This window comes from Rhipicephalus sanguineus, chromosome 10, assembly GCF_013339695.2.
Source record: "Rhipicephalus sanguineus isolate Rsan-2018 chromosome 10, BIME_Rsan_1.4, whole genome shotgun sequence".
Taxonomy (NCBI): domain Eukaryota; kingdom Metazoa; phylum Arthropoda; class Arachnida; order Ixodida; family Ixodidae; genus Rhipicephalus; species Rhipicephalus sanguineus.
In genome coordinates, this window is record NC_051185.1 from 66,054,832 (window position 1) to 66,075,294 (window position 20,463).

Here is a 20,463-nt window from a genome sequence, read left to right on the forward strand (position 1 = left end):
AAAACCGAAAACACGGAGCCCTATATATAATGTAACATATGAGCAGATGAAGAGATTTACTATGATGTTAAGTGTAGGTTCAAAAGTTGCCAAAATTCATCTTTGCACTACGATACGGCGTCTACTCGCTGAAGTTTGTGAAATGGCTTGATAAGATATGATGGAATGTGTCATAGTTTGTCTGGGAAGCAATGTGGTCAGGCAAACTATTCCAGAGACGGATAGCACATGGAAGTGCGGACTTATTGAACACGTTTGTTGAGCCGTATACACGGGAATAGCTAAGATGATTGTGTAGTCTACGTGAAGTGAGATATGGTTGTTGCAGACCAGTAACGGTGATTAGGGAGGAATGGGTAATTTTATGAAAGAATGACAGCAAGGCAATGTCGTGACAAATGTTCAAGAGTGGAAGTGAAAGTTCCTGTTTTATTTGCAATATACTGGAATGGGGACTGTAGTTATTGGCAATGAAGCGGCTTGCTCTGTTCTGGATTCTTTCCAATGGATCAAGTATTTTTGATGCGGAGACCAAATCGAACAGGCATATTCTAGTTGAGGGCAAACCAGTGTTAAGTAAAATAATTTGCGAATGCTTGATGGTGCAGCTTTCAAGTTACGTTTCAAGAAACCTAGTGATTTGGAAGCGTTGGCAGAGATTGCCCTAATGTGGTTGGACCAGGATAGATTAGGTGTGAGTATTACGCCCAAGTACTGATGTTGTGTTGCAGTCGATAGAATGGTATGATTAATGCTGTGAGAAAATTCGGATATGCTAGGTCTACGTGTGAATGATATTACTTTGCAATTTGAGACAGTTAGCGTCAGGAGCCATGCACTACACCAACCAATAATTACGTGGAGGTCATTTTGGAGTGGCAGGTGATCTTCACTGTTCTTGACTGGACAGTAAACAATGCAGTCGTCAGCGAAAACCCTGATGCAAGAAGATCATTGATGAATATGAGGAAAAGCAACGGCATGGGTACGCTGCCTTGTGGTACACCTGAAGAAACGTCAGATAGGGAAGAAGAGAAATTGTTAACTGTTGTGTACTGCTGACGATTAGACAGGAAATTGTGAAGCCATGATAGTGTAATGGAGTCTTATTTCAGGGCGGAAAGTTTCGATTCAGGCGACAGTGCGCAACCCGGTCAAATGCCTTTGAATAGTCGAGGAACACACAATCGGTTTGATAATTATTGTCCATATTTGCGTGAAGCTCTGTGGTAGATTCAGTTTAAAAATGTGGAATTTCCGTAACATGTACGTAAGTCTAATTTCACAAGCATCTTTGAGTTTTCAGCCCATCAGGATTTGACCAGCCATGGACCCCAGACCTTGTGCTGAGTGGCAGAGAACCTAGCGGCCATTGCAGGTTTGGAGAGACGATTAGATACAAGCTTTAATGATATGCTTGACGTGTTAGTACATAACGCATGCTTTATCTTTATCATGCTTGTTCTACACCTTTCCATTGCAGTTTTATTCAGCTGACATCTTTATGCCATGCCCCCTCTCATTTGTTACAGATGCCTCAACCATTCTACTGGCATGAAACCATTCTACTGGTGCGCAGAAAAGAGCATGAAAGAAGCAGAGCCAACAATTTCTGAAAACAACTTCAGATCTTGGCATCTTAATGAACAAGTCCACTGACATTGCGACATGGCAGTTCCTCCCACTGCTTCATTATACATTTTTGCCGAGAAGCTGAAATTTGCACGTTGAACTGGTCTGTGAAATGTAGGCATTGTGTTGAGGAAGAATATGTCCGTAAATATAGATTCTTTACGGAGAACGTCGACACAGAAGATTGCCGTACTCCAGCCCTCTAGAAGCCTTTCGGTAGTTGCACGCTTTATGGCACTCCAACATGTCCTACCTGGATTTTGAAGATGGGCACTCATATAAAAATAGTTGTGCAGTTCAACCAAATCACCGGGCACAACTACTTGTGCAATTCTCGGAAAACGGATAGCGGTGAAATTCTGTTGGTGTGTAAAGCATGGCACAATTTTGTAACACGTTATGTTGTGTGCATTCTTGCCTTTTCCTCGAATGCACACATTTAGATATGTTTCTACAGCGTGGCTCACTTTGCTGTTTGAAATGTGTAGGATGAAAAATACTCTGGCAACATGCAATGTTATAGCACAGGGATGCAGTTAGGCAAGTGCGTCGATGTGTGTGTAGCTCTCTCTGCCTATTCAATCGTTGTGTTCCATGCTGTATTGATATTATCTTTGCAGGGCATTTAAAGTGGTCACTTTTTATTTTTGGGGGGCAAATGACAATGTTATAAAAAGAGACAAAACATGTCAGAGCACACCATGCAGCATTTGAACTAGCAACTGTTTAGCCACTGTTTCTAATGATATGTTGCCAGTTTAAACATTATGTTGTGTACCCCGTTCAATTTTTTGCTGTTAACTGACAGTGTGGTTATCTAAATGCCTCTAAACACATAGCCTCAGTTGCAACAGTGCTTGGTCACTGCTTGTCACATTCTGTCACGTGATGCGAATTTCTCCTGGTTTCCATAGTTTGAAGTGGACTCGTGCAACAGATGCTTACTGAGAATTTCATGTACGATGAGCACTGAATTTATGTCGACAAGGCCCTTGCTCGTTGGGCAATTTTATATGCTCTGCCACATCATGAACAGGCAGAATTGTGGAATGGAAGTTTGGGCCACTGTTTTATTGTACGTTCAGTAGTTTTTTACCGCCATTTTGAGTCTTGTGATTGCTTTTTTTTGTCATGTTTTTGAGGTTCTGCATGACACCAAGCTTTCTTTGATGTAACATTGTCGACAGGAAATAAAAGCCTATCAATTGTGTTTCAGGAAGGGTTGGTAATTTTTCACAAGATTTCTGGTTCCCTGTTAATTTGTATATGTGCAGCAATGTCTGAAAAAATCTCATTCTCTTCATGCTAGCCAATAAGCGTGAGGTTTCATTTACTCCTTCTGAAAAACTCCCCAGATTCTTTTTGTGAGCAATCTAGCAGATGAAATGAAGTGATATTGTATGCTCTACGTCTCCGAACTTGCACGTGTGTGTGCTAGTGTTCTTGGGGCATACTGGCACCGGCACCTTCATTCCATATACACGGCCAAATACCTTTTGGTATCATTCCGGGAATGTTACCCATGCAGGACATATTAGAATTAGCCACATCAGAGTTTAGAATGTACCCCTACTGTTCTTTCTCACACATGTATTGCCATCTCAGTTTATAAGTGTTCTGCTTTAAGTTCCATCTTTGGTTCCTCTCGTCGTTCCTGTGTCATTTTGTTGCGGTAAAAGTTGCTACGTTTTCTCATTTTTCACTGTGGCCATGCTCTCGCCCCACTGTGCAGAAGTCGTACTTGCTAGCCCACCTATCTTGCCCTCCAAGATTAGCTCTGTCCTTTGCTGAAAATGCATCGTTTTGACTTTTGCAGGCTTGGTCACTTTGCGCCGTCACCTAGGCCGGCCATCCCGTCTGGTCTCTCCAAGTGGAAAGCACGTGTGGAAGTGTCCTGTGTGTGACTATACTACGAAAGACAGGTCTTATATGTCGAAGCACATAATGATACATACGGGCGAGCGTCCATACAAGTGCGACCACTGTGACAAAGCCTTCAATCAAAAGTGCGGCTTGGTCTCACACCTTCGGACCCACACCGGCGAGAGACCTTTCCAATGCCACCTCTGTCCCTGGAATTCTGCATATAAGCGCAGGCTTGACCAACACTTGATAGCTCACAAGTACAGGCAATGTTCGCCTGAGGCTGCACACATGTGAACCGTAAAAGAAAAGGCTGAGGAGGCACGTGGTGTGTGCATCTCATTCTGCGGCTTCAAGTGCTGTGCCAGAAGTGCTAAGGTCAGGGCTGCTTTTTCCATGCCCCAGTTAAATCTGCAACTGCGCTGCTTCAACGGCATAAATAACACGCATGACTCCAGGACATGTACAAGCAGTACACAAAACTTATTCAATGTTATGATGAATGCTGAGGACTTGCTCCTGTAGGTACGCATTGGAGTGAGCGTGTGGCATGTGCAAGCGATTATGTACTCTTATCCGTGTGTTTATGCATGCTGCAGAGTTGTATTGCATCAAGTAATTTGTGAAGTACTGGTTGATATTAAGGATTGAGTCATTACTGCAGTTTGTGAATAAGCCTCTCTGTGTGTTTTTTTTTGCGAGAACCAACTCCTATCGTTCTTTAATGATGTGTGTTCGTTCTTCACTGATACGTGCTGTGTGTGGTGGACTAATGTTAACGTTTATTTCAAGACAGAAACACTCTGTATTTCTACGATTCCTCACCTGTAGCAGTGAGATTACAACTTTCTTCTGCTCGGCTGAACAGCTTCCAGAATGTTTTGTTGTGTTATCCCATGCTCCTTTTAATTTTTCGGGCTTACCATTACTATAGGCGACCGCCAACACACCTGTTGTTAAACTCAGCATAAGAAGACGTGTTTCACGATGTGTTAATTTTTGTGCACCAGTTGCTTTATTCCATGTCATACACATGCTATCACTATGCTGGGTCTATGCTGGGTTTGAAGCACCACCTGGTTTTGTGTTAAGTGAAGAAGTGCGGGCATTTTTTATGAGTCGTGCCATGTTCTACTTATTGCAGTCTAAGCTAGCTTAGAGTGTTGATAGCCATTGTTTCTTGGGATATCATTATGATTACCATGTGCTCTTGCGTTAACAGAATTATACCGTTGAGAAAGTATCTTGATACCATTTGTTTTAATGTGGAGAACAGAGGTGCTCCCCAGTTCATCATAGAAATCTCTGCACAGAAGCCAGTGCACCTGTTTTATTATGACACTATGCTCCCTTTCCGTTTTCTTTCTGTCCTGTTATCTGTGTACTTCCTCATTCATAGTTGCAAGTCTGCTCCACTTTTCTGCTTGAAGAGAAGTGCACATTCCCACGTACCTTGGACTAGTTGGCAAGAAGTGTCAGTGTGCAAAAGCTAACATAATGAGTAAGGTATCAAATCGGGGGCGAATATAGAGAATTACCCCCGAGTGCTATCTTCTTGACGTTTCAGAATACCTCTCGTTGCAGAACCTCTGGTAATACAGCAAATGCTGTGCCATAGACAAGGTTTCTCATTTTGCTTTGGTTAATTCACTGTATCATTTCACTAGTCATCAAAAATTGACTTCAGGAACTGTGCAAATTTTCACAGTGTGGCAATTTTGAATTAAAAATTGGCACAAACAACGTCGTGGAGTGAGTCGGTGGTTTTCATCACTCTTTCTTGGCATGGCAATGTCTTTTTGTGGTGGTCTATTCAGAAGCTGTAACAAGCTATTTCCAGCAGACGGAAATGCCATTTTTTATTGCTTAACACACTAGTGAACCAGGCAGGGAAATATGCAAAGCAAAAAATGCAAGGCTTATTTCCTCAGTTATGCCATGCTCTTTGACTGATTGGTTGAAACATTTATAGATGCACTCAGCACTCTTTTCATTTCCTCTAAGGCAAGAGGCCTAAATGCATTTGTAAGCCATAATTCATTGCGCATTGCGTTGGGGAAAATGCTGAACGGGAAATCAGTGGCAACAAGACACAGGGTTGTGATATGGGACAAAGCAGCAGACATGAAGTTGCCTCTGTTTGTACATAATGTGTTGTGTTTGAATCATTGTGCTTGACGTTTCGCTGCAAATTGTTCACTTTCGGCTGCATCTGAAGTGCTCAGATCTTTCTGTCGTTGAATAAATGCGCCAAAATGGGTTTCGCTTGATACCCCAGCCGCGCCTTAACCACTTTACAACGTCAGCTCCATTGTTAGCAAAGAAGGAAAAAGGGAATTTCGAGGGTTCGTCTCTTTGTTTGAAACAACATTGATGAAAACCAGCAGATAATAAAGGCAAGGAAGGTATAGGGGATGTTAATTGTACTGTTTTAAGTGTATTGTAGTAATTGTGAAGAAATTAAAGTGGACGAAAAGACAACTTCCTGCCGGCACAGACCGAACCTGCAACTTATGGAACCGAAGGGTGCAGGTACTGTCCCTGCCGGAAATGATTCTGTTACACTTGTGTAGGCATACATAAGGATATTTGGGTGCATCCCCACTGTCTATTCTCCTACATAAACTGTAACGCATGTTATAAGTTTTTTTTTAAACATTTATGTGAACGTTCTTGTCGTAAATCTATGTTTCCTCACTTTTCAGTGTCGCTAGCCTATAACCCCATTGTTAGAGTAGTTGTACTAGCTAGCCTCCCTATCTTGCCCTTCAATAACAACTCTGTCGTTTGCTAAAGATTCACCATTTTGCATTGCGCAGACTTGGCTGCTGTACGTCATTGCCCTGGCCAGCCACCTCATCTGGGATTACCCACAAAAAAGCGTGTGTTCAAGTGTGTTGTGTGTAGCTATGCTGCAAGAAAGAAATCTACCCTGCAGAGACACCAAGTGACACATACAGGCGAGCGCCCATACAAATGTGAGCAATGCAGCAAAGCCTTCAACCGTAAAGGCAACTTGGCCACACACATGCGCGTCCACACCGGCGAGAGACCTTACCAGTGCCACCTCTGTCCCTGGAATTCTGCATGGAAGCATGTGCTTATGCGCCATTTGTTTACTCACAAGATCAGAAACTTTTTGCCTGATGACATTCACTCTTAAACTATCACAGGGAGTGTTGAGAAAGCATGTGATGTGTGCATATCATTTATTGGCTTCAGGTGCTGGGCTACAGTGGCTAAAAGTTGGTCTACATCCCCTATGAAATCTGCCATTAATCCACTTAAACAACAGCAAGGACACGCATGATACTTGGACAACCGCAGGCAAGGCACAAAGCCTCACAGTGTTTCTAATGGAGCCTAGCATTTGGCCAAGTGTGTGTTATGTGCAAGTGATGTATGCATATCCATGTGTTTATGTATACGCCACAGTTGTATTGAATGAAGTCTGTTGTGCAGGGCTGTTTCATTGATTTGTAGCATTGTACTGCACTTAAAAATAAGCTGCTTCGTGTTTTCTTTTCTTATCTCGAAATGCCAATGGCAGTAGTATGTCAATAAGTCTTTCGAATGATATATTGCAAATATTGGCATATTGAAACCTGTAAGCACACCTAGACAAGGACAACAAAAGCGATTGTTTCCGTTGTCCTTGTCAGGATGCTCTTACCGGTTTCAATATGTTCCTATACCAACTAGCTCGGTCCCAGCCTCTAATTCAGGGCAAAAATTGCTCCGCCCACCATGCGTTCAAGTTGCTTGCATGGAAAGGCAGCGGGTTCTATGCCGTAGGTAATGTTCATCTGCACGTTCCAATTAATTACCTGTGCCCTATTGGTATTCACCAGAAACTTGCTTCAGCATCTGTGCATTTTCCGAAGTGTGGTGATTATCAATTAAAAACTGGCGTAAACTTAACGAGTCAGTGTTTTTTACTGCTGTTTTTTGTGTGGTTATGTCGAGAACCTATACGGTGGTTTATTGACAAGCTGTGCTTGTCAATGATCACCACCTACGTACTATGCAACTATAGTTGGACACAACTTGAGAAGTCCGAAGAGGCCCTGCCCAGACAACCGAAGCGCAGCAACCGATCGCCTCCACTACTAAAGAAATACTCCTGCTCATACCATAGAGTTTCCTACAATTACCTAGATCTGTGATCATTCAGCCACCATGGGAATGATGGGTAGTACACGGATTTGCCTATTCTTCGTACTTACGGCTTCGAACGCACTTGTGGCTTCGTTTATTGCAGTGTTTTGGCGTTCGTTTCGTATAAAAGAATGAACCGTTGTGAACTTCGTGACTAGATTTAAATTGGTGAGCATACAAAGGTTAAAGTGGTGAAGTGGAACTGCTGACTGTTGCTGAACTTCGTCTTGCAACAAAGTGGATGCAGGCGATGCGGAGCCAAACAGAGCCGAAAGAATGAAGTTTAGACAAATCCGTGTACTACCCATCATTCCCATGCTGGCTGAAGCGCCATGCGTTGGAGCTCCCATAGACACGAGCACCAGAGTTCCCTCTAGTGTATCTATAGGACACTCTATGGCTCATACACTCAGCAATGTTCTCCGGAAGTGAGGGTCACCGGCAGTACTACTCACAACATGAGTCTGGAGCGCATGCGCATTGGTGACGGCTTGTGTGCATGCGCCTTCGAAGTGGAAGTGCTGCAGACTTGTAAAGTTGTGTCCGACCATAGTACTTTTTCCTGCTGCCCAACACCCTAACAAACATGGCATGGAAACAAGTTCACAAGTTCTCCGAAGTTCATAATTCCTTTATTGCATGAAGGGTAATACATTGGTACGTAAAGGGACAGATGCGCACAAAAGAAGCAAGGCAGCTTTCCTCAGTTACGTCACTCTTTGATTGGTGGGTTGAACCGATGAAAGTCATCATCATCATTTATTTTTTCCTTGAAGACCCCTGTCGGAGTATTACGTAAGGGGGAGCTACATTGGAACTGCAAATGTTGCAAGCGAACTGAACAGAATTATGTACGGTGACAGAACTGGGTGAGGTACACCGTACATCAAGCATAAGCTCGCAACTGTTTGGCAGCTATGTCACTACAGTGCCATGCAATATTGTGCTACATGTGGAGAGCCGCGTAATCTTCTATGCCTGTATTTAAAAGCATTTTAGGTGTGACTGGCTGGCCTCAATGACAGCTAGCTTTGTTAACATAAGTTGTCTGGTCAGACATTCAAATAAGGCTGAAGTCCAGGGAGAGACGGAGGCTAGAAGAGATGAAAAATTCTGGCTGATCCCACAAATTTCCGGAATCAATTTCATGCGAAGCTTGAGTGAGCAGCCGCTTATGCTGCACTTTGAGCCAAGTATCAATATCTTTGTGGAATTTAAGTTGTATGCATATCGTAGGCTTACCAGGGACATTACAGGCATCTAAAAGGTAGCCCATTGTCCGACATAACGCGGTCACTCATGTTACAGCACACACGTTACTTTTATCAAAACAAAGTGTTAGCAGTAGCGGATCCAAGGGGGGGACAACTGGATGATTGCACCCCCCCCCATGAAGCCACTAACTAATCCACGCCCCCCTCCCGCACCTTCCTGACAGATATTTTTTTGGCACGTGGAATTTTTTAGGCCACTTCAGTGACCTTTGCGGTCTGTGGTTAGAAATGCACCCCACTTCTTCCTTTCTGCTGGGTGCGAAACTGGCTAGCTAACCCCTGCCTTTTTGGAAGTGAGCTATGTTGAAGGATCTCACCAATATCAGAAGCGCATTGTGTTAGTGTCAGGGGGAGGGGAAGAGTCCTCAGAAGTTTAATTTCACATAGTTCGTGCGATGAAAAACATATGTAACAGCAAATGTAAGTCGTTCAAATATTTTTCGCACTTCATGTTTGGTGCCATGTCTACATTAAAGCTCCATTTTTACTAGCAGCAGCTAGGATAAGTGCATAGAGAATTAGTACACACTCTTGAGGAAAAGCTCCCCGTAAGTCCATCAAAGAGGATTATGAAAAAAAAAAAAAAAAAAGCCCTGCTTGGGGCCCTTGCATTAAAGGGGCCCTGCAACACTTTTTCAGCATGGTCGGAAAATGCTGCCGATTGGTAATCGAGGCTCCTGAGAACACGCGAGCACAGCGCAGCACACTGCCTCAAATTTGTAATTACAGTTGAAACTCAACTTGACAAAGTGATCGGGGCACTCGAATTATTTCATCAAATCAGGAAGTTCGTAAAAAAGGGAGAGATTTCTCGGTCATCAAAATCTAAGATTTTTAACGTAGTGTCGCCTGAAAGCTATCGCGGCACTCTATTTGCCACTAATACAGACCTGCACGTGTTAAAAGTCCACGAGGGCAGCCCGAGCATGAATTGCACCCGTGTCCTGGCAATGCAGGCAAGGCAGGTGGTCACATGAAGCTACGACCAGATGCCAACATACATTCAAAGACAGGGAGAACGAATGCTGCTAATGTGCAAGCAGGCAAAGCAAGAAAGTTCCCAGGATACGATCAGTGCCATCTGTCGCATAAACCATTAAATAATGAGAGCATCCACCATGTTCCTGTGGGACTAATTGCAAGGACAACAAACCACTGCCAACAAGCACCATTTGATATGTAAAAGTGCTCCCACTGTGGTGGGCAGCCTCATCAAAATAAAACTAGTGTCATGACTAGGGTGGCTAGATGTTTTAAAGTGTTAAAGCGCATGTCCGCAGAAAAGCTGTCTGTGTGAAAAGTGGGATGAAATCACTGCATTTTTGCTCATTTATTCCTGGAAAACTTTGTTATATCAAGTTCAGTGCCATGAAAGCTTCGTTAATTCGAGGTGACGACAACATTGAACCTTATGGGTCCCTGCATGGAGAATGGATATTTCTTGGTGTGATCGGGAAATTCATAAAATCGGGTTTTTTTTTTTTTTTAGATTGAGTTTTAACTGCAATTCTCAAAGTCAGCTAGAAATCATTTCCTATTCTCTCGTCAAATGATATGCCAAAAACCCAAATGACCGCGCCATAAGCCCAATGTCCACGGCCGTTAGCTGATTTGAGCATCGTGATCTGCATAGCTACTGCAGCCGCCACGCCCGCGTGCGAAAAATAAGGGAAAAAAAAAAAAAACGCGCTGACAAACGGACACATCTCCTCGCCCCCTTGGGCCCCCTGCCTTGCTTTCAGCGCGCTCGCTCTGGAACGAAAAGCAATTGAAGCGTGCGACAAACCCCTGTAACTCCGCTCGTACTTGACGGATTCTCAAAGTTTTTGCGGCAGTCGATTCGTGAGGCAATAAACTCTTTTAATGAAGCTATTCGATGATTACTTGAAAAACTGTTGCAGGGCCCCTTTAAAATCTCCTACCACAAGGGCGCCGCCATACCCTGCGAACGTTACAGCCGCTGAGACGTTAGACTTGACGATAGTGTTCAGTTTTCATCGGGGACAATGAAAGTGGGGTCACAGAAAGCGCAGACGACGACGCAAAGCGAGCGCTGCGAGAGACGGTTGCGCCATCTAGCAAATAAAACCATTGGGAAAACATCTGGAAAAAACAGAACACGGACGACACCATGGTTCGACAAAGAACTAAAAGAGGAGATACAAGAACGAAAGAAACTCTCCAGACAACACCGACACACACCAGCTGAAGACACTAGCCTAAAAGATGCCATCTGGGAAAAATACCTAGCTCAAAAGGGAAAAGTGAAGGTGATGGTTGCACAAAAGATAGACAAAGCATTCAAGCAACAAGAAGAACAAATAAGAAAGGAACGTCAACATTACAGCCAGAAGTTCTGGAGATATATTCAGACCATGGAACCACGAAATGCCCGGCCCAAGATGGTTTCTCTCCAAACAGGAGATGGCGGCAGTATTCACGAAAAAGGAGAAATAGAACAATACATGACACACCATTTTAGATCTGTACAAGCAAACTACGACATACCAATACACCAACTCACAAATATCACAACAGAAGGCCGATCTAAAGAACAGAAAGAAGCTGAAACTCTGACCTGGGAGATCTCGAAAGGAGAATTAAAACGACGCATCGGTGCCATAAAAAACCAGAAAGCATCTGGCCTTGACGATATTCCAAATGAATTTCTGAAAGCTCTACGTACAAATGCCCGAAAAACGCTACTCAACTGCTTCAATGACATCCTAAAAACAGGTGACATTCCAGAAACATGGAAAGAAACTCGTATACAACTTATCCACAAAGGCAAAGGGAAAACAGAACATGACATCAATGCCTACCGTCCAATAGCAGTGCTTAGCAACGCCCTGAAACTCTTCAGTACAATTTTAAACCACAGGCTACAAACCTACTGCGAAAAAAACGATATACTCTGTGAATCACAAAATGGCTTCCGACCCTGGAGACGCACAAGTGACCATATATTCACTCTCACTCAAGCGATAGAGATGAAGCACAAAGAAAAAGCACAACTCTATCTCGCCTTCCTAGACCTGGAAAAAGCCTACGACTCGGTCTCTCATGCCAAACTATGGCAAAAGCTTGAGGATGTACCCCTAGATAAAGAATTTATTGAACTACTGAAGGCACTCTATGCAGATTGCACAGCAGTATATGATCTCCATGGACATAAATCCCAAAAAGTGAACCTAAAAGTGGGCCTGAAACAGGGGTGCCCATTATCACCAACCCTATTTAATCTATTCATAAATAATCTTTTAAGAACACTTAACGACAAGGGACCTGGGCTGAGACTCTCGACGATAACAACAGACAACCGAGAAGTATACACCAAAATATCATGTTTAGCATTTGCTGATGACATCGTACTTCTAGCTGAATCGGCAACAGACCTCCAAGACCTTTTGGATATCTGCTCCCAAGGTGCGACCGAAGACCACCTCAAATTCAACACCGAAAAGACTCAATGGATGAGCCTAAACACAGACTCTGACGAAGCTACTTTCACACTGCAAGGAAAACATATAAAAAAGACAGCAACCTATAGATACCTCGGAATCGAAATAACCGACAAAAAAGACTACCTGGAAAAACAAACAGAGTTAGTTACAAAGAAATCAAACCGCCTAAAAGGCAGAGTGTGGCATCTCTCCCGCCACTCGTACAACCCATACTCGGTGGGTCGTATTTTGTGGAAAACGCTCGCTGTCCCAGCGGCAACGTATGCGCTTGATGCACTTACGTACCCAACTGGAACAATGAAGTGTCTAAACAGACACCAAAATGAACTGGGACGGTGGTTGTTGGGCGGAAACTTCTGTACATCGAATGCTGCCATAACAGGTGAAATGGGGTGGTCACCTTTCGAAATTAGGGAGGCAAGATCTAAATTCCAATACATGGGCAGACTGAAATTCCTGCCAGAAACTAACTTCAGCAAGCGAATATACCTGCATCTACGGTACAAAGGCATTAAAACCCTCTGGATGCAACGACTTGCAACATTAGAGTCAAAATTCGGCCCGAACCCGAAACTCCAACAAACCAAAAAGAAAGTGAATGGCGTCAGGAAGTGAACGAATGGATCACCCAGATCAGCACGGACATCTGGCGTAAAGCGGTCACCAAGAAACACAGCCTATCGTGTTATGCAACACATAAATTGGCGCCGGGCTGTGAACCATATTACAGAGGAGACAAATCAAGCGCACTACTATTCCAGGCTCGCACGGGGTCTCTGGCGACTCAACAACGACGTCATGAACTCTTTGACTCCGAACCGTCGTGCCGCCTGTGTGGAGCAGCCGAAGAAACTGTCACCCACGTTCTACAGGACTGCCCGCGCCTGCACGATAAACCCCGCACCTCACCAAGTCTGCCGGAACTCCTGGGCCTGTCGGGCCAAACAGAAGAAAACCATTTCGATAGGGTCAATTACACCAAGGATCTCCTGCTACGCTGGGATCGTCTTAACAGAGAGGTCGCGACCACATCGGCCAGGGAAACGCCCCACACACCCTCTTCTGCGGCCCCGCGCACCAACACTCCGCCGCCTTGTGGCAATGGGTCAAAGCAGACTGACGAGAAGCTGGCAGGGCCAGTCATGCTTCAAGACCCAAGTCGAGAACAGTGGTTGAGACAAAGTACTAGCATCACGGAACTCCCAAACACGGCCGCTGGATAGGTGACCCCCTACAACGGTAAACATCCGCCATGTTTAAACGGCCACGGAGGCACTCTATGCACGGAGGTGCAGAACACGGCATGGCTTGGCTCGACTCTTGACTCGACTTCCACCAAGCCAATCGTGTGTGTGTGCAGCGCCTCCTCTGTGTGTGTGCGTGTGTGCCAGTGTGTGCATTAAGCGACACCGTGACCCGTGACACTCTGCTTATGCTCGAACAAAACAACGAAAACACTTGACATTTGTTTACATTTTTTTTTCTTCCTGTGGCACTTAAACTGCCTGCCCTGTGTTAAAAGGGAATAGGAACACCTTACTTACTTACTTACTTACTTACTTAACACCGCTTCCTGCGTCACAAGTCATGCGCGCTGTAAATTTCCTAAATACCTTTTAATTTTTGCTCAAAATATCCCAGATAAACTTCAAACCCTCTTTGCACGTCCCTCATGCGTTGAAACACCCGTAGTAACATTTCATAGCGCTAATTTTAGCTGTTCCGTAAAGAATTACACAGGCAACTATGACAGCGCGGATGTAATTAGTGACTGATTGGTTAATTAAGCTAATTAATTAAGTGTAATGGCGGTGTTCTTCTGGTGGGTGCTCTTACAGCCCAGTTTTCTCTCTAGAGCCTGTACTAACTCTATGGATAAGTCAGTTCTCTGGATAAGTGGGATAAGTTTGGCTGGCGTGCTGGCGTGGAGGTACAGTCGTGGAGGGAAGTCGGCAGTCGTTTGAAAGGTCACACATGTTGCGCGCATTGCAGTAGCACCGTGCGGTCTTCTCCTGCGAGTGTTGATTTCGTGTGCCTACTGTCAGCGAAAGAGCCTTCGGTTGTTGTTTTGTTACCAAGCTTTACAGGGGTCAAAGGAGTGACGACTCGAAGACTGCGTGCTAACTACGCTACTCGGTCGTGCGCTCAGCTTTCGAGTTTTCAATGAGACAACAAAAGCCCTTTGAACAACTCGCCGAATGGTGCAGGACTCGTTGACTCAGCTTTATCTGACTGGCTGCAGTTTTTGAAGTCCTGTGTGCGGTTGCCCCTTGTTTGCTCCCGTCAAGTGCATCGCGCGCCTAGGTGCGCTGCGTAGGAACTCGCCTTTCTCGCGACTGCTGTGTTCATCGGGTGTGCGTGCGGACAGTGATGTGGCAACATGTGGTGCGCGCGTTGTTTATGCCGGTGTCAACGGGCGATTTCGATCGCGATCTGTCTTCCAGAGCGCGATTTGGCTGAAGCAGCGACCATTGTTGATAGCGATAATGAGTTCCGATCCAATATTAGTTGGGGAAGGGGTGGTGCCAGGGTTTCTTAGCGGGGGGTTCTAATGTTGTTTTGACAATTTTCACAAATGGGGGGGGGGGGGGTGTCAAGCGCCAAACTTTAAGTGGTTATGTTGGAAAGGGCCATAAGATATTAATCTATGTTGTTTGGGTATCAACGGCAGTTGATTAATTTGTTTTAGCAATTTAGCAATATGGGATTTCCTTAACATGCACGTATCTACAAGCATCCTTGTGTTTCAGCCTATCAGAATGTGACCGGCAGCGAACTCCTGAGCTCGTGCTGAGCAGCAGAGAACCGTAGCCACCATTGCAGGTTTGGAGAGAGAGTTCGATACAAGCTTTTAATGATATGCTTGACACGTTAGTGCATAAAGCATGCCCTATCTATATCATGCATGTGCTCCACATTTCCATGCAGTTTTATTTAGCTAATATCTCAATATGCCATGCCCTCTCTCATTGATTCCAGATGCCTCGACCATTCTACTGGTTAGTGCATGGAAGAGAACATGAAAGGAGCGGAGCCAACAAATACTGAAAACAACTTAGGTCTTTGCATCTTAATGAAAATGTCCACTGGAATTGCAGCACTGCAGTTCCTCCCACGACCTCATTGTGCATTTTTACCGAGGCACTAAAATTTGCTCGTTGAACTTGTCTGTGAAATGTAGGCATCATGGTGGGGAATAAATTTTCTTAAATATACGTGACCCACAGAGAACATCAGCACCCAAGAATGCCGTATAGCAGCCTTCTGTGAACCTTTTGGTAACATGTACCTGGACTTCGAACGTACAGGTGCCCCAAAAGTAAAACAGACCATGTGAGCTGTGGCCAGACTGGGCAAAACTGAATCTCTATTAGAAGATGTGCTGCAGATACCGAGAGTGTGTCGGCATATCCGGCTGACCCATCCTGATGTTCTGATGCTCGCCTTATCGCCGGCTCGAGCGAAGCTGAGCTGCTGCCATCACTGCTTGTCGAGGGGAAAGTGGTGGCATTCTTGGCGATGCAGAAAGCGCACGCCTGCGATGATTTCTTCACGACTCGGGCAAACATGTGCATGAAGCATTGGAAGCACCCCTGACGTAAAATGAGGGTAGCAGTGCTTGAGCTGGTGATAAGGTGAGCATCAGAATATCGGGATGGGTCAGCCAAATGTGCTGACACACTGGTTATCTGCTGATAAAGTGTGCTCGTATGCAGTTTTGCCTAGTTTGGCCACAGCTCGCATGCTCCATTTTACTTTTGGGGCACCTATACCTGGATTTTGAAGGACATTCGTATTACAGTAGTTGTACAGTTCAACTGCATTGCCAGGCACAACTACTTTTGTGATTGCCACATGCGAATAGGAGAAAAAAACGCAGATAGTGAAATTTTATTGGTGTGTAAAGCACGGTGCAATTATGTAAGAACTTATGTTGTATGCACTCCTGACCTTTCCTCGAATATAGACATTTCGACATATTTCTACAGCATGGCTCACTCTACAGTTTGGAATGTGTTGGTTGAAAAACAAGAGGGGCAACATGCAATGTTGGCATAGGGATTCAGTTTTTCAAATGTGGGGAATGTCTATAGTATTCTCTCTCTGCGTATTTGACCATTGTGTTCCGTGCTGTACAGGTCGTTTAACCATGCAGGACATTGAAAATGATCACAGTTTCTTATTTTTTAGACAAATGGTACTGTTATTAGGTACGGAGACAAGCGTACGTGTCAAAGCCCATCACACAGAGTTTGAACTAGCGACTGTTTAGCTGCTGTTTGTAACGATGAGGTATGAGTTTGAACATTGTGTGGTGTGGCTTGTCCAGATTCTTTTCTGTTAATTAACAGTGTGGTTATTTAAGCATGCCTAAGCGCCTGACCCCAGTCGCAGCAGTACTTTGTCACAGCTAGTTTTGCGGATACAGCTTGTCACGTACACTCTGTCACATGATGCGAATTTTATGGTATCCATAGTTTGGAGTGGACTCGTGCAACAGTGCTTACTAAGAATGCCATGTATAGTGAGCACTGAATCTATGTCAACGAGGCCCTTGTGCACAAGGAAGTTTTTTTTTGTTCAGCCACATCATGAACCAGCAAAATTGTGAAATGGATGTTTGGGCCATTATTTTACTGTGCATTCAGTAGTTTTCTTTTTCCATGCACTATTTCTCTTCCTGTGGTGGCTCTTTTTTTGTTCTGTTTTTAAGGTTGTGGACTACACCAAACTTTGTGCTGTGATGTAACACTTGTAAAATCCGAAGACTTCGTTCTAATATATACCGGGTTTAAAGACTAATACGCCTGAAGATATAGAGCAGCGCGTCCCAACGCAGCCGTTTATTCCAGTCCAAAAAAACCAAAGCTTCGCGTGCCACGCGCCGTTTCTCGTCTCCCTCTTCTTCTAGCGCGCGCTCTGTTTTCTGTTATTAACAACACTGTCGACAGGAAATCATAGCTTAAGTAACAATTGAGGGAGGGTTAGCATCTTTTGTACCATATTTCTGGTTCCATGTCCATTTTTATATGCACGGCAGTGCCCGAACAAAACTCATTCTCTGCACGCTAGCCGATACGTGCCAGATTTCATTTACCCTTTCCGAAAAATTTCCCGGAGTCTTGTGAGCAAACTAGCAGATGAGGTGAATTGATAGTGTACGTTCTACATCTCTGAACTTGCAAGTGTGTGCTTGTGTTTGTAGGCCGTACACCCACTGGCACCTTCGTTCCGTATACACAGCCGAATGCCTTCGGGTATCATGCCAGGAATGTTAACCGTACTGAATGTTTTAGAATTGACACCGTTGGAGGATCCCATATGCAGGGACTTATGAGGAATTTTCAATGCAGTCCTATTGTTCCTTCTCACACATGTATTGCCATTATAGGTTAAAAGTGTAATGCTTTCATGAATGTTCCACCTTTCCTTGTTTTAAGTGTGTGGCACTTTAGGGGTCCAGCTTTTCGTCCGCCCACTCTCTCATGTCACATGGTCACGCAGTGGTCAATACAGGCCTAAAACAAGGTAGACAATGCTCAAAACCAGTGCAGAATAAACAAACAAGGTCTAAAATAATATAAACTGTAGAAATAACCAAGAATTAATTGTAATAATTTGCCTAAAATCGTGAAAAACGTGTTTGAAATATGCGGCTGATACCCTTGCCATGCAAGAGGGCACCACCGCCTCGGCAAGCGCACGATTTCTGAGGCGGTGGACTTCCGACGTGATTGCCGAAGCAGTGCAATGGCCAAGGAATTCGCTGGGCTGCCCATGCTATGCACTTCTTCAGGTTTCACGCTAGTGGAGCTGCATTAATTGCAGGGTTTAAAACTATGCCAAGACCTACACGAGAACGACGTTAGTGCAGGATTTAGTGTGGCATTTAGAACTTCACCAGGGTTGTAATGTAGATGCACTGAGCGAAATGCACAAACGTGAAACGTAACAAGAGGACAGGAACAGCGCATCTACATTACAATACCGTAGCAACTAGCCCAAATTGAAGCTTTCCTACCCCAGGGCGTGCACAAGAATGACATTAGCGCAGGGTTTAGAACAACACGAAGACCTCCACTAGAAAGACGGCGCTACATTAAAGGAGTACTGACATGAATTTTAAAATTTTTGGGGTTGTTGCTCTAAATGAAAGCACGGGTGTCGAGAACCCTAAAAAGAGTCGTGGTGCCTGGGGATAAACTGCATATATATTTTTAATACCGCTTCTTTCAACCTGCAGTTTCGGTTTCGGTTTCGAGAGGGCAGCTTCATAGTGATGTGTCAAGTCTGCCCGTGACGTCACGGGCAGACTGCAACCCACGAAATATGTACTGCTGTCCCTTGCTGTCAGTCGAACGTGGTTCATAATGAGTGAACTGTCGTCCAGTGCCTCCGACAGCGATGTCTGTGATTTAGGCTGCATGCAGAACCCAGATTTCGTAAACCAAGTGAGCTGACTTGAAACGTCATAGGGCTCTCCATGCGGTGAAGCTGCCTTGCAGATGCTGGGAGATGAAAACTTTAAAATCAAACTTAAATATTTATACGTGTTTCCAGGATGCGGTGTGGGGAGAGCATTAACACTACATGCCAAGAAAACAAAAAAGTCCGTTTTGCTGCACTTCAAAATCGTGTCAGTACTCCTTTAACCGCAGAATTGCGCTGGATTATAGCAGAATTAGCGCTACATTAAGCGTCAGGATTTAGAGTTTTTTCACTATCACCACCCTTTCACCGAGTGAGGTCTAGTCGTATTTGCTAGCCTTCCTATCTTACCTTCCGATATTAACTGTGTCCTTCGCTGAAAATGCATCGCTCTGACTTTTGCAGGCTTGGTTACTGCGCGCCGTCGCCCGGGTCGGCCACCTCGTCTGGGTGCCCAGAAGGGAAAACGCCTGTGGAAGTGTCATGAGTGTGGCTATACTACAACTCGCAGCTGTAATATGCCGAAGCACCAAATAACACATACGGGTGAGCGTCCATACAAATGCGACTACTGTGGCAAAGCCTTCAATCAGAAGTGCAACCTGGTCTCACACCTTCGCATCCACACTGGCGAGAGACCTTACCGGTGCCACCTCTGTCCCTGGGATTCCGCATGGAAGCATGAGCTTACGCGCCACTTGGAAGCTCATAAGGTTGGGAAGTATTAGCCTGAGGGTGCTTCTATGCGAGCTTTGACAGAAAAGGCTGAAAAGGCATGTGATGTGTGCATCTCATTCAATTTTCCTCTGCGCTGTCGAGTGGTTTCCTGAAGGTTTTCATGTGCGTGTTTCATGTGTTTTTCGTGTTCGTTTCATGCGTGTTTTCAGTAGCTTTAGTGGCGAGATCCCTTCCGGCGTGATGTGGTCATCCCATGCAAAAATGCGCAAACTAGTCGTTCTACCTAAAGTTTTGATGTCGTGTTTCACTCCGTGAGCACTATGCACCTAATTAGCTAGACAGTTCTCTTGAAGCTACTAAAAATATTTTGATGCGATTAGCGTTGATGTTGAGAACAGCAGTGCTTCCCAGTCCATTAGGGAAAGGTAGCACAGGAGCCCATGCTCCTCTTGTATTAGGAAATGGTGTGTTCCCTTTCTCTTTTCTTTCTCTCCTATTACATGTCTTATTTCTCTCGTCACCGCGGCATCTCTCTTTCATTTTTCTTCTGAGAGAAAAGTACACACACCGTCAGCTAGTAGCAAGAAGTGCATCAGTGTGAGCAAAATGATTAAAATGTCAGTGGGGAAGGGGGTGTACTATTGCACTAATTGCTAAGTTGTGAAAATTACTTCGCCACATACCATGTCCACCTCTGAGCTTCTGGTAATGCAGCAAATACTGTAACGTAGACATTGCCTTTCATTTTGTTAACTCACTGGAAACTCTCTTCATGAACTGTAGGGTAGTTTTTCGTTGCCATTTCTGCATGCTTATGTCTTTTTTTACAAGGGTCCATCACATGCTGTGACAGAAACTACTCCCAGCAAATGCAAAGGCTTTTTCGCTTTTTGTTTAATGCCGTAATGGACATTGTACACTGTGGAAAAGGCTAGATGAAAAACCAGAGGCAACAGCATACAGTG

At 44.5% G+C, this 20,463-nt stretch overlaps 1 protein-coding gene across 1 annotated transcript; it reads left to right on the forward strand.

Annotated features, from left to right (window-relative positions):
- Positions 1–3,993: 3,993 nt before the first annotated feature.
- Positions 3,994–20,242, forward strand: LOC119406457 (zinc finger protein 93-like). Its single transcript, XM_049420105.1, has 4 exons — positions 3,994–4,016; positions 6,292–6,651; positions 13,122–13,573; positions 19,226–20,242. The coding sequence occupies exons 1-4, from the start codon at positions 3,994–3,996 to the stop codon at positions 19,546–19,548; spliced, it is 1,158 nt and encodes a 385-aa protein (XP_049276062.1). The 3' UTR covers positions 19,549–20,242.
- The last annotated feature ends 221 nt before the right edge of the window (positions 20,243–20,463 follow it).

Coding starts and splice junctions, on each gene's coding strand:
- LOC119406457 (XM_049420105.1), top strand. CDS start 3,994: ATGAATGCTGAGGACTTGCTCCT. Junction 6,652..13,121: donor TTTTTGCCTGATGACATTCA/CTCTTAAACTAT, acceptor ACCATATTACAG/AGGAGACAAATCAAGCGCAC. Junction 13,574..19,225: donor AGAACAGTGGTTGAGACAAA/GTACTAGCATCA, acceptor TGACTTTTGCAG/GCTTGGTTACTGCGCGCCGT.